Source organism: Eulemur rufifrons, chromosome 15 (genome assembly GCF_041146395.1).
Source record: "Eulemur rufifrons isolate Redbay chromosome 15, OSU_ERuf_1, whole genome shotgun sequence".
In the NCBI taxonomy this organism is placed as follows: domain Eukaryota; kingdom Metazoa; phylum Chordata; class Mammalia; order Primates; family Lemuridae; genus Eulemur; species Eulemur rufifrons.
The window spans coordinates 73,837,067-73,852,748 of NC_090997.1; the positions used below are offsets into that span (position 1 = coordinate 73,837,067).

At 34.5% G+C, this 15,682-nt stretch overlaps 1 protein-coding gene across 1 annotated transcript in view; it reads right to left on the bottom strand.

Annotated features, from left to right (window-relative positions):
• Window positions 1–15,682, bottom strand: part of TRDN (triadin) — a 304,482-nt gene that overhangs the window by 204,183 nt on the left and 84,617 nt on the right. The window contains exon 10 of the mRNA XM_069489089.1: window positions 4,599–4,676. Within this exon, the coding sequence (XP_069345190.1) occupies window positions 4,599–4,676 (78 nt within the window). The remainder of the gene's footprint in view (window positions 1–4,598; window positions 4,677–15,682) is intronic.

A 15,682-nucleotide genomic window follows, 5' to 3' on the forward strand; every position in this document is an offset into this window, starting at 1 on the left:
GTGTATACTGGCCAATGTCATGAATGTAATCTTATTATCCTTGATCGATACCAATACAAAGCTACCATAAAATTAATGGTTTATTATATATATAAGAAATTTCCTGATATAAAAATGATAATAATAATAGCAACTAATGGTTGAGTACTTAACTGTGATAGAAAATGTGCTGTTGTGATATGCATTATCTTATACAGATCCCTTAGCAACTTTCTAAGTTAAATAGGTACTAAAAGTAGTTTGGTTTATACATTTTATAAAAAATTTTAACTAAAGGTCAATCCCATTAAAAATCACCAACAGATGTGAGTTTATTTCAACATAAAGCAAAGAAAAATGTTATATTGGCCAGAAGTTCAATAAACTCTATTGTGTCATAGAGTTAATAGAATAAGAACTGAGGCCAAATTTCTATTTTATTATTTTATGTTTTTTTGCTTCTCAGGATATATCTCACTGAAGAGCTAAGGTGATAAAGTTCTCGGTTTAATAGAATTGTAAATAAAACATTACTAGCTCCTGTAGAACATTGTCCTCAGATGCATTCTATGGTAAAAAATTATCTTATAGTAAATTTCATGTAATGTTCCTTTCTCCTCTGTACGTGTACAAATTCAACTAACTTACTCTTCATGGCTCAATGCAAGACTTGTGGTTTTACTATATAGTCATGCCTCGTTCATATCTCATTTCCTCCTAACATTTACAGCCTTTATCATCGGTACAACTCACTTTTGTATTTCAGTAAATAATGCTTCGTAGTACTATCCATTGGCCCAAGAAGTTTGACATCTCTATAGAAGCCACAACCATACCTTATACATCTACTGTAGCTATTTAACCATTAGGCAAAGCCATGAAGGGTTCACTCTGTTCTTAATTAAGGCAGCTTATTACCAATCCACCAGCCTGAGGAAAATAAGCATGGAATCTTTGGGTGTAAAAGCAGATAGGAACATTAGAGACTATTTAAATTCCACTTCCACAGTTTATAGGTGAAAAAATGGAGGTACTAAGAAGTCAATTGATTTGTCAAAGATCATACAACTCATTAGTATCAAAGCTGAGATCAGACTGTAGGACTCTGGTCTTCTCTCTAGAGTTCTTTTGATGGCATTTATAATATCATTTAAAATTGCAATACTAAGTACCAGGTATATATTCATTCAAGAAAATGACAGGGTGTTCGGAATTTATTCACCTTCCTCTATTTGACTTTATTCATGCAAATTGTATGTATATAAGAGAATATTAATATTAAAAAATAATTTAAGTATTAACCTCTTCCTTTCACGTCTTTGCTACAATAAAGGAGTCCTGGTAATTTTACACTAAATGGCCAGTGATTACATGTGAGTGGAAGTCTTTAACTTCTCAGTGATCAATGACAAAAATGGAGTGCTTAGAGGTCTTTGTTGAATAGGTGGGAAAGAATCTTCTGCCATTGTTGATCAAAGATGAATGGAATCATATCTGGTAATTTTGCTTAGACAAGGACTTTATGACACAGCTTTTCTGCCTTTCTTGGCAATTGAGATCAGGTGGGCAAAATTGCCTGAAGCTGTTCCATTTAACCACTAAGGATTCCATCGGAGAGCAGTGAGGGGCTAATTCCTTCGGAGAAGTACAGTTTTGGGGGTAAGAGATTAGTGAAAATGCTAATATACATTTAATGAAAAAGGGCTCTCCAGCTAAGGGCTAAAACCACCTATAATATTAATATTATAAGGTACTATTTGATTGGAGGAAAAAAACCTCACATAGAGCATCTCCATTTGGGTAATAAATTGATAACTACAGTGGCCCTTTGAACTCGTGGGCTTTGCAGCCTGAATGAGAGCTCCCAATAGACACAAAGGTTAATTCTATCACAAAATTTAATAATTTATGGAAGATTATGAGAATTAACATTATATTTAAGTTAGGTACATTTTAAGTCAGTTTAGTTATATTCATAATTAATTACAAATTGAAAACAATGATGACAAGAATGATTACATGAGGTGGTTATTATGTAAGATCTTTTTTAAAGCTACTGTAGCCAATTTTTCCTGGACAAATGTAATCTATAAATATAGTAGGAATCAAAGGAAACAGGTGATTTAGTATACAATTAGACCCTTTGTATCCAAATATTCAAAGTAATAAAAACTGCATTATGGTGTATAAAGCAGGTGATGTGGGAGGAACAGGGAAATTCCAGAAAGGCAAGACACAACTTCAAGCCACTAAGTAAGTGGCCCGAGGTAAGAAATACACTGATACTTCCCAGAACAAAGTGAGTGCTGACAATGAGAAACCCATTTTTTTTAAACAGCTGTGAAAGCAGAAAGAAACCTTTTAGGGGCTTTGCAGATGTATAGAGTGCTTTCACCCATAATAAGAGGCACAGTATTTTAGATTTAGTTAATAAAGTTCTAAATTGTTTCCAAACTCCTATGAACAAATGTAATGTGCCAGTCTATATATAAGCTCTACTTCTTTAAAACATTAAAATTGGAATATGTTTATGCCCCTACGTCTTGACCTGTTATAAATGTATTCCTCAAATCAAATAGCATACTTTCGTGCCATGTTTAAGTTCCTCCTTTTTACATAGAGCCATTTTCTTGCAACTTGGTCCTAAGGAAGCTCCAGACTAAAATAGTGCATCAAGAGGACTGGCATAATCAGCCTCACTAAAAACAGCTTGATTAATACTAAATATGTCCTAGTTCCTAATCAATTATGTTAATGAAGTCACAGGCAGCACATCTGCAAGCCCTGACAAAGCCCATGATCTCAGCGTCGCCGGATAATATGGACTCCTCGGGAAGCTACTCCGTGGTAGCAGCCTCTGTGCAAGGCGCGCGAGGACTCTGCCTCTCTGCAAAAGTAGATACTAGCCGGGTGCAGTAGCTCGTGCTCATCATCCCAGCTACTCGGAAGGCTGGGATACTGACAAAAGTATTTAAAAGTAGATACTGACAAAAGACTTGTGATCCTTAAACATTTCTATTTTCTTCACTTAAACATATTAATAGTACTGGATTCTGGGATAAAATGTCAAATTAAATTGCTCTATAAATACAATAACAGAACTTGTGTCACACTTAACAAATGACACAGGATTTTCCAAGTGACAGATTAATAGACAAAATATTTTGTACTTGGTATTTTATGAACTTCTGCTAGGAGATAAGTTGAAGCAAAACATTTGAATAACCTATCAAAGTATCCTTCAAGTTGGGGAATCTGAGTTTCTTGCTTCGGGTTTATCTTGAAACAATAAAATTAGACTCCCATGAAAATTAAAGTCATGCTATTATTTATAGGCTGTCTCTTGTCCCGTGAACATTTTGGGCAGTGAGATAGTCGCTTGTCAGTTTTGTGTCAAATTATCTCAAGTCAAATGAGCTTTTATAGTCCAAATGCCAAAGGAAATACAACTCTGATTTTTTTTTCTCTCTCTCTTTTTTTTTTTTTCCTTTTTGGACTGACTTGTTCTAAATCCCTTGCTTTCTCTCTAGGTAAATGATATACAATAGTAGCCTCCTCCTGGATGAATCCTCATAAGTGTCATCACCACTAATCTCAGGGGGGCCAAAGCCACTAGGCAGCTGTTGGATCTTGAACAAGCAGGCTGGCAAGTCTACATGTGTACACAGAAGATCCCCTTCAGGCTGAGACAGTGCTAGGAGCGGAAAGGGGGCTGAGATCTGGGGGAGATATCTCCATTTGTACTCCTAAAAAATTAGTGGTGTGCTTTCATTACTTGTGTTTTTATGTCTGTAAATTGAGTCTTGGCAAAGTAAGATCTTTTTTCTATTAATCTCTGAGTCCCCAGTACTTTGAAAAATATATCTCATGGTTGGGATTGAATAAATAATGGTTAAAGAAATAAACAAATGAAGACTTAAAGAAATGACTTTAAATTTCCAGCAAAATTGATTATAATGACACTTCCCTTTATTTCATTGATCTTGAAACATAATCTTTTGAAAAATTAATTATTAGTAGTATTAACTCTTAAATGTATATAGCACTTATAACTATACATATAGTTACAATGGTGTATATATATATGTATATATTTATATACATACACACACACCATTTCATTCTCACAATAACCCTAGGATATCAGTGCTATTCTTATTCCTTGCTAGAAATGACAAAACTCATGAATAATGAATTTAAGCAACTTCCCAGATTTATAAAGCTATTAAAAGGTGAGCTCAGATTTAAACCCAGGAACTTTGGCACCAGAGCTTTAGAGGCAAAATTGACCAGGTTGTAGTAAAACTTCAAGAGTCACAAAATATATCTTTGTCTGTTTGTCCCGATATTTTTTTTGTTTGACTTCCAGGGTACTAAGCTGATCATTCTTCTGGAAGCTAAAGGTCACCAGTATAGAATCTTAAGGGGAAATTTTTGGTTGTCTAAAAATGAGCAAATTGGAATTTCAGAAATAGTAAATTGTAGTTTAGACATACTAAATATGTAGGAACATATTGGTTCTTGCTGTTGCTTTTTTACTATTTTGTTTTCTTCCTCTACATTAGTAATATTTTGTCTGCAATAAAGATCTTTGTGAAAAGAAAAAATAAAGTACTTGCCTTCAAGAGTAGGTGATGCCAGAGTGGGTCTGGAAACATGTTCTGTCGGTAATGGAGGTGGTACGGCTGGACTTTGTCCTGTGCATACAATGTAGAAGTAAGTGTTGAAAAAAAAGCATTAACAAATTTAATACCTATAACTAAAATAACTGTCCCCTATATGCATAATTCATAATCCTAACTATAAATTTATATTATTAAGCAATAAAGAGATCTTTAAGAAGATACTTTCACAGATTCAGTTATATTCAGAGTTATTTCTGAATATATTATTATTCATGGATGTATATACAATGTTACCACTGCACTTCATTAATGGAAAATCTACATGTGATCAAATAAAGAAATTTATTTTCAATATGCACTTAATGGAAACTAAAATCGCAGAAGCTGAGGGAAATCCTAATATAAAGAAAAATAATTGTTTTTTATTTAACTAAAAATTCTCACATGATGTAATATGGCAATAAAAGAAGGTTGAAATTTATAGGCCTTTTGATATTGGACAGATACATTTTTTTCCTGCCAAGATAAATGACCTGTAGTCAAGTAAATAATGAGCCAAAGGGAAAATATATTCAGTTTTATAGAACTTTGAAAGGTTCCCTGAAGTCTCTGGGCTTCTTAGGAATTGTAAAACAAAACAAAACAAAAAAACCCACAATCATTTTTGAGTGCTTCCTTATCCCAAGCGATTCCTTTAATTAACCAATACTATCCAGGCCATGAACTGTAAATATTACCTATCATATGATCCCATATAAAATTCTTGCAAAATGTTTTATCACTAATATTCATTCCCTAAACTCTTGCCTGTGTGTTTTTTATCCAGGAATCGACGTGGGCATGTGTACCTTTTAAAATTTCACTGACAACTAGATATTATCAAATGTCAGCAGACCTGCCTACTTACTGGAAGTTTTCCTGTTTTAGAATTTGTCAAAATTAGTTCTATGTGGCGAATTATGGTTTAGCATGCGAAGCAATCAGAGTTGCACAAAGACCACTTTCCAGGCCTGGGCCCTCATGTCAAGTAGAGCTCTATTCACCACAGGTGTTCTTCTAGTTGTTACGACCTATAGATTGTTTCTTGAGCATGTTCAAATATACATAAAAGCAAAGCAAATTGTTTCATAACAGATAGGCCATCTACCTAGAAAAATATCAATCCATATTATTATTAACCTCCAGGGTTGAGGTTCCTAAAGCTCTTCTCAGACTGCCCATGGCTGGCAGAAGAGTCCTCCTCTCTAAGAGACCCCTGACTGAAGCTGAGGAGAGACAGAGGAGTAAAGTTTCTACCCTAAGTTTCCACCTTCTTTGTGTCTTAAAGGGATATATACTTGGAAATATCTATTATTAAGCCTTGAGAGCTGCTCTTGGAATAATATTTCTCAGGTAGGATGTTATTTTGTAGTTATTAAAACCTACAAAGAGTCTAGATGTAAGAAGAAGTCAATTAAATGACTAAAGCTTAAATACAGTGGCCATAAATATAAATCATTTTTTTCTAAATACTAAGATATAAAAATATCTTCATAGAATGGTGACTGCTGAATCTAAGCTCCTTTCTACCTTGTCATATACTTCTGTGAACAGCAGTAGATGTATAATCATAGTTTTTTATAGTCTTGAGGAGCTCTTGAGGAATTTATTATAAAAATATATAAAATTCTTTCCCTGGGGACTTACACATAATTTGCACAATAAAATATTCTTAGATTTTCCTGGAAGGACCAGCACCAAGCAATCATTGAACCCAACCCTGCCTTCAAGAAAGCCTCAATATACTGGCTAAAACAGACTTATGGACAGATCATTCCTTCACAGTACTGTGACGGGAAATAATACATACAGAGGAGATGTCGCAGAAAGATTCCTGGAGGAGATTAATTTAAAGGCCAAAAATGAGTTTGAGTGGGAGAGAGGAAGGGATTCCAGGTAGAGGGTATATGGTCGAAAAAAAGGCCTGTGCAAACAAACTGGTGCTTCTGCGACATAAAGTGTGACATCCAGTTTATATTAGAAATTCTCTACAAACCAACTGTAATCGACCTTATCATGCTCTTTAAAATGGCTGACTGTATGGCTGCAAGACAGTGGCTGCGATGGGGAAATAGGACCCCAAGCAAAGAAGACAAAAGAAGGAGGAAGCCTCGCTCCATGCTGACAGTGTTAGGTAGCCGTGGCAAGGGAATTATTAACTCAGGACAAGTTTTTTTTGTGTTGGCTGGCACCAACAAATCAGGCATGCCACCTGACCTTAGTACTGACTTACAGGAAGCCTTCTTGTATGTTCAAATAGTGTCAGAGACCATCTTGCTATGTGAATGAATATATATCATATACACTATTATAGAATAAGTTATGTTAAATATAATATACTTATACTAAAATTTTAAAATGAAAGCAAAGTTATTTAGTATAAAGACTGCATGCTTAGGAGTCAATGGATACAAATGATGGTCTCAGCTTCATCAGTTATAAGCTATATAAATTTGAAAATCTCATGACATCTCCAAGCCTCAGTTAGAGCCTTTATAAAGTGAGGATAGTTTTTAAGGGTGTTATGAGGCTTAAGTGATGAAGCAGCCAGTACATAGTAGATACTCAAAATATTAATACTTTTTCTCATAATGTATTTACAATTTAAATCCCATCTAATTACACAAGAAGATTTGAAGCTGACTTTTGAAATAACAAAGCAAAAACAAAGAAAATTGAACATGACAGAAGTAGCAGAATTCATTTACAGAAAGAGGCTCATAATTTTATTAGGAATATGTTATTTTGGAATTCCTGAGGATTGTTACTCTCTGCAGGAAAGATTTAAGTTGTTGAAATTTACATTGGAACTCTAAAGGTGCTCTTCATTTTACAAGCTATTACCTGAAAATCCCTCTGACATTCGAACATAGTGAGTTAGCTTTATTTCTGTTCCTTGAGTGATTTGGGATGGCTTATTTCCATAATACCTGAATGGCATGTTTGTAAGCTGCCAATATTTTATTGTTCTGAGTTTTTTCTCACATAAGTCAATTTGGTTGTTTTTGGTTTAGTCAAATTCTATTGGGGATAGTATACACTGCACATTCCTTGTAATGAGCTAAGTTACTGATGTTTTCTCTACTTTGCTAGAAATGATGAATGGGAATACCAAGAATCTCAAGTCAAGATAGAAGGTTACAAGCTGAATTCAGATTGCATCAAAGAAAAACAACTCACTGCACTAAAGCTTAATCTACCTCATTTCATTATGAATGAGATTCCCTGATTGAACACCATTTCTGAACAACTGAAGCCTATCTTCTAAATCTTGTAACAAATATTGAGGATATTTTTTTCTCTAACACCCGATGGAGACTTTATTTCATAGGCCTTTATTATATTTTCCTGCAGGTATTGAGAGTTACATCTAGAGAACTCTAAACATTTTAGAAAGGCCTCCAGTCCTGCAAACAATGAAAGGCAATAGATCTTAGGACTGGAAAGGTGTGAAGATCTCTACTAAGTGACCAGTGAGTTAAAATTTATTTATATATTTTTGTTTAAAATACAAGGTATGAAATCATTACAAATTCTTAACTTAATTCATTCTTTCAGGTTCATAGAAGGCATTTGTAAATCTATAACCAAAATTAAAGTGGAAAATGTGAATTTAGTAAGGAAATAATAGTTAAGTTTATTAAAGCAATAATATTACTTATACACTGGTGCAAATTTCCTAGACTATTTTTAATATGTAGAATAATATTTGTAAATTTAACAAGTACTAAAGTTAAATGAAAACATGATTTTATATTTTAGGTGGAGATATGTGATCATGGTACGATCCTATATTAATAGAAACACCTTGACCTTCAACTTTTCTTACTGAGTATCTTTTTCTCTTGTCTTATATTTGGACCACTTAGAGATGGAGGGAGGATACCACAGGGATATGGATACCAATCACTCCCCTTTCCCCACCCTATCTAGTAAAAAAATAGTTGAATTGCCACTCATATAGTAATGCCACATTTACAAATTTGCCTTTTAAATGGGGACCTCACTGATGGAGAATCATCTAAAGAGGTTCAAGGGTTTGTATGAGGTAGGCAGGTTGAGGAGGTTTTTACCTCAAACACAGGCATCTTTATATCTTGCATTTGTTTATTGCTAAGTTTTACAACTGTACTTTGCATCCCTCTTCTGCTCCCCAGGAGCCTCTCAACCCCAGGAGCAACCCTAAGGTCCTGTGTAAGGAAAGATACAGCAGTGTGAAAGAGCCTGGTTGGAAAATCATAGAGAGACAGAGACAGAGAACAAGAGAGAAAGGCAGAGAGAGAAAGAACAAAACATAAAACCAAAAAGTACAGAGACAAAGAGAGACAGAGATTCAATGGAAAAATAAGGAGGAAACAAAAAAGAAAACAAGAAAGCTTTCACCATTATAACTTCTGCTTTGTCCTACTCCACAAGCGTGTGATCCCAGAATTTTATTATTATTATTATTTTTTTTTTTTTTGCCCAGTCTCTTGGTTTTCTAAAACTAATAATTTGCTCCTTCAGTCAGTGGCAAAAGGCTTAACTGCAAAGCTTCATCTTTAATATTAGAAATGCATTTTTGAAGTTTATGATACTAAGCCTTACAATATATTGTTGTGGATATGGTATATGTTGCACAGGACATGGACTGGGACTTCAGGTGTCTAGTGCATCCATTAAATCTGTCCCTGTGTACTTCTTGAGTTGTTCTCATATGACACACATAGGGCTTCCACTGAGGACACAGTGATTTATGAGGGCTGTCCAGAAAGTATCCAGCCCTGTAACTCTTCTCATTTTATTAACAATGGCTGGATACTTTCTGGACAGCCCACATATGATGGACAAAACATGCAAAAGTGTCTTGAACAGATTTGGTCTAGTGGATCAGACACACAATCAACAGGCAATTGTCACTTAACTTTTGTCTCAATTGTTTCATGTACTCTGGTTGTTTGTTTATGGAGATAATAGTAGAAATGAAATCACTGTGGGACAACAGTGAAGACAGGGCCCTGGTGGCATGGAGCTTACATTAATGATAGAAGGAGGCAGGCGATAAAATAGCAAGACAGACTATTTCAGATCTCATAAATGAAGGGCAATCAAAACAGAGTGGTGAGGAAGAGAACAACCATGGAAAGAGACTATGCTAAACTGGACTATAAAGGAAGAGCAGGGCCACCACTAGGCAAAGCCCCATTAACCTACGTGGAGTTTTGTGCAAATTAGATAAGCTCATGTAGAGCATTCTAGGCTGTTCATGTGAGTTTGGATTTGTTCTGAGGGCAATAGTAAGTTTTTGAAGGGTTCTAGCCTGATAAGTAAGTAAGTTTTCAAAAAAAATCACTGCTGTGTGAACAAAAATAATGTTTGTGGAGAAAAGGATATGAGATATAGCTGACGATCAAAGACTGGTGAAATAACCCAAATGAGAGATGATGCTGGCTTGGACTAGGTGGGTGCAGTGCAGATGCATTCATACGTGCAACAAATATTTACTGAGTGCCTACTTAGTATCTGGCACTTTTCTAGGACATGGAGTTATAGCAGTAAACAATACAGACAAAATCTCCTAATTCATGGAGCTGAGATTCCCGTGGGCAGAGAAAACAAAAGTAACTAAGTAAAGTGAAATAAGGGCCCTATAAAAATTTCAGGGAAGAGGTAAAGGGTTGCTATTCAGAGTAATGAGTGGTGATTTTAAATATATGGTCAATGAAAAACAGAAGTTGTACAGAAGTGAATGAATTCCTAATACATTCATAATACTTAATAAGAATTTTTAATGAATTTGATGTGGCAAGTGAGTAAAGGATGATTTTCACAATTTGACTTGAGCATCTGGGAACAAATAAATACAATACTCAGTTAAGGGCAGCAAATTCTCCATTCATCTAAGTACTAGCTGCTTATGAACTCATTGCCTAGTTGTTATTGTCACCTGCGCTACATAGTTTTCAGTTTTGCTAGAGCACCTGTATAGAAGGTCACTGAAGAAGAAGCCATACTTTATTAGGTTATTTATTCTAACAACACATCCTATTGGTAATTAATTCACTAGTTTTTTCATAATTTCAGAAAAGTTTTAAGAAAATGGATTATTTAACATAAATTGGCTACATGATCCTACTATAAGGTGTTTAAAACACCAAAAGTTTCAACTTTTTAGATCAAAGAGCATCCTCCAGGCCAAAATGTTTCTATTGGAGTGGTTTCTCTGTATCCTGATAAAAAAATTTCTCTAATATATTTCCATGTGTTATTATATATTTGCGTATTCACTTTGATGGAAAGCATGGAATTGTAGCCAAATGCATATTTCATACATTCTTTTGATTAAAAATGATAAAGGTAATATTAGTGTTTTTTTCTTCCTCATCTACAATTTATGAAGCAGAAATAATTTTCCATGGAACAGCCAACTAGAAGAAGAAAATAAGATTGATTCGAGATCATACTATTGTTCTATTTGTCCTTGTACCCTGTTTATGACAGAATAGCTGATGTTTGGGATGTAACAAAAATAGATGCATAGAATTATAACCATAAAGCCTAAGGACATGAAAGAGACTTTTGAAATCAGCCATTCCAACACCCTAATTTTTAAGATGGACATAAAACATGGTTTCTGGAAGGATAAATAACCTAACCAAGGTCATTTATTGAGAGCAAACCCAATTTAAGTTTAAAGCTTTTTTTTTTTTACTCCATTTTATTTTTCTATTTATTTGGAAAGTGAAGATAAGTGCCAATTATTTTACTTGTTACCATAAATAACTCATAATTCTTAGAAGATCTATAAGTATTGATTCCCTAAGTTAAAACATTCCATAGTTTTTTTCCATGGTCATGTTCTGTTTAACCTTAATTAGACATTGAATTGACTTGAAGTATCCCATTTAAGAGGCTTGGTACTTAAAGACCAATCTCTGTGTTACCTGACCCCATTTCTGCAATTCTGCATAGGCTGTCAACTGGTATATTTTCAAAACTTTCAGAATTATTTCTTTACTTTTCTTAAATAGCTTCTTTATAGTTATCTAAACAATACCTGTTTTAAGCCCACAGCAAATCATATTTTCATACAGGGTGAGGGAAAGTGGAGACAGTGAAGATGTACAACACAGATAAATACATAGACATGAATTGTGTTTTTCTTTTAGCACAAAAGCCAGAGCTGGTAGGAAAAGAGATTAATGAAGCAATCTCTTCATTTGCTTCATTTATTTGACATTGTAGCCTTAAATAAAAATAATAATGATAAACAAAAACTATTTAATGTCAATCTCCTACTTGTCATGGAATTATCTAATGAAATGTCCAATATCAGTGGAATTTCAAAGTTTCAGTGATAAAATTGCCTAGAACATGATTGATTCCAGTCTTCCTCAAAGCTTAGCTCTTTTAGGTCTTCTTTCACTCCCTCCATCTATTGCTTTGACCCATTATAATTCCAGAGTACCCAGCATACACTTATCCTCTGGTTTTCAATATGTTATTTTTTTTAATCTACAAGTTGTTTTAGTTTTTTTTTTTAATCCCTTCTAGGTTACAAACCACTTGATGACAGAATCTGGAGCATATTAGGCAATAAATACATATTTAGTAAAAGAAAAAGCATTATAAAGTAGAAATGAATGTTTAAATGAATGAATGAATAAATGAATATTACTATATGCCACTCTGTTATGCTGTTTCTAGAGTGCTTTAACATGAACAAACCAATGTAATATTTTTAGTTCTTGGCAGAATGTGAAATAATTCCAAAGATATTGATGGGGCTCAGAAAATAGTACTCTAAAATGAAGGCCTTAGAAGCAAAAGGGTTTTTTTGTTTTTTTTACTTTTTCCTGTCTTTCAGTCTCATTTTTCCCTGAGACTAACCATAGAAACTAGAATTTCTCTTTTCCAAGGTAGATCATGAAAGCCAGAACTCCTTTTCCTGAAAGCCAGACATAAAACTTAAAATTATTCTGTGTAAAAACTGGCATAAAGAAATTATCTGACCTATCTGGTTTGACTATAGGTCATCAGACGCCCATTCTGGAGAAGGCCCTGCCCTTTACCCAGAATAAAAGAATATATGTTTAAAGAGACCTAAAATAATTTAGACAAATAGGCCTTACTGGGTTTCTCCACTCAGTCTGTTACCATTAGACTATACCCTTTTTGTCTAGTCATATTTTATATGCCTATCTACACTTTGTTGAACCTAAGCATAAAAATTGAACAATTTTCTCTATAGTTTTAGGGGTCTTCATTCTGAAGGCTTCTGTGTATATACATTAAGATAAATTTATATGCCTTTTCTCCTAGTAGTCAATTTGCCTCATGTCAGTAATTTTTTCAGTGAAATTTTACAAGGCCAAGAGCCTGGTCCCTACATACAAAATGAAACTTTTTTTTAATTTATGTTTTGTTTTTTCCAATCATTTATTGTTCTAAACCAAAGTATTTTTTTCTAGGGGAAATTTACTAATTTATTTATGGTTAGAACACTAATCTTTCAATTATAGTGAAACATTAATAAATTTATTTATGATTAGTGGGAAAAGCTCAGCTAAAGCTCAAAGATGAAGAACGGTAGCTTTATTATTTAAACAGCTCAATCAAGATATAGCACTTGTAATATACTCTGAAAATATACAGTTCCCCTCAAGTGGAAAAACTATGTGAATTATCCATTGTGGTATCTCAGCCTAAAGAATGCTGTACCCACATATGTAACTTGAATAGTGCTTTAGTGCCAAAAAATGCCTTTGAATTCACTGAGAACATTGAAATCTAAAGAAGTTGAATTAGTTGGCAAATTCCTCCAACTGACTTATAACTAGGACCCAGGTATGTAATTTCTTAGGGCAGTGCTCTTTACAGAATAATATGTTGTGTGCTCGTGTTTACAGGTATTTTAGAAATAGCATAAGAAGACAGGAAATGAACAAAATATAGGATAAATTTAGAATAGTGCAAAAAATTCAATTAATTACAGACAAATATTATATTGCTAGATGATGTTTTAGAATTCTGTACCTAATAATATAATTTTTATAATAATAATGAAAAGAAAACAGTGCCTAAATGCAATATTCTGTTTAATAGCAGTATGATATCCTTATTGAACATTTTAACACTTGTTTCATTTGAAAATGATTTAAAATACAAAGAACACATGTTTCGACCATTAATTATTGTAATTCAATATTCAAAATTTTGATGAATTCAAATGAAGTCTCTGAGACGATGCTTTTCAGTGTCAAAACACCTAACATGGGGAGAGGCAAGATGGCAGATGAGAAATACCTCCAGCCAGAGTGTCTCTGCAAGATGGAAAGATTTTAGATGAAAGTGAAAAAAGTAAACAGGCAGCTTCCTCAGCCTCACTACCCCGCCTGCCCCTGCTGAGGTGGAGAATAAGGGCACACCTGGAAGTCCCAGGGACCCATCCACCACCTGAGGCACTGAGGCACTAGAGTGCTTCTGCAGAGGAACAAGAGCTGGTCACAGGACCAAAAACAACATTGCAGCTTTCTCCTCCCAGCAAGTGCTACCTACTGACAAGGAGGTCAATTTGCATGCTCTTTTACTGCATTTACTGACTCATCATACAAGGTGTGGTTGAATCTCACCCACAAGCATGAACTACTGGCTCAGAGACTAAACTGGGCATGTCATTACCTAAACAAAAATTCAAAGGTGAGAAGCAAGAGCTGCTTCAGTTGGGAAAGAATCAGCAAAAGAACTCTGGAAGTATGAAAAACTGAACTGAAAGGACACCCCCAAAAGGGGACACTAGCTCTCTAGCAATGGATATCAACCAAATCCAGAACACTGAAATGAGAGAAGAAGAATTTTGAACATGGATAGTAAGAAAACTCAGTTAACTTGTAAGAGAAAATGGATACCAACACAAAGAAACCACAAAATAAATAAATAAATAAATAAAAATCCAGGACTTGAAAGAAAAATTCACTGTAAACATTGAAATATTAAAGAAAAATCAAACAGAACTTCTGGAAATGAATAATTTATTCAATGAATTATAAAACACAGTGGAAAGCCTCAAGAATAGGGTAGATCAAACAGAAGAAAGAATCCCAGGGATTAAAGATAAAACCTTTTAATTAAACAAGTCAGTCACAGAGATAGAGCAGAGAAATAAGAGAAAAGAGCAAAGCTTACAAGAAATGTTGGATCATGTGAAGAGTCCTAACATGAGAATCATAGGCATCCATCAGGGTAAAAAAGAAAATACACAAAGGTTGGATAAACTATTTGAGGATATAATGGAGGAAAGTTTCTCTGGCCTTGCTAGAAATCTAGATATCCATATGCAAGAAGCTCAAAGCACTCCTGGAAGATTCATTGAGAACAGGAAGACACTATGACACATAGTCATCAGAATGGCCAAAATAAACATGAAAGAGGCCATCCTCCAAGCTGTAAGGCAAAAGCAGCAGGTAAACTACAAAGGAAAACCAATCAGACTAACTTCAGAATTCTCAACTGAGACCTTACAAGCCAGAAGAGACGGGGGCCCCATTCTCAGTCTTCTCAAATAGAATAATACCCAGCCTAGAATTTTGTATCCTGCAAAACTAAGTTACAAATGAAAAATAAAGACATTCTCAGACAAGCAAAGACTGACAGAATTCACCAAGACAAGACCTGCCCTCCAGGAAGCACTCAAAACAGTGTTACACATGGATCAGCACAAGAAACACTCATGAATATAAAATCACCCAAAAGCTAAAGGTCAAAGGCCAGATACCACAATGGCTCAAGAGAGAAATCAAAGCAACAAAGTTCATCTCAACAGGATAAACAGAAATCTGCCCCACTTATCAATTCTCTCAATAAATGTGAATGGCTTGAACTGCCCACTAAAGAGACATAGGCTGGCCAAATGAATAAATATACACAAGTCAAGTATCTGCTATCTTCAGGAAACACATCTAACCCACAAGGATGCATTCTAACTCAAGGTGAAGGAATGGAAAACAACATTCCACGCAAATGGAAGCCAAAAGAAAGCTAGCATAGCAATTCTGATTTCA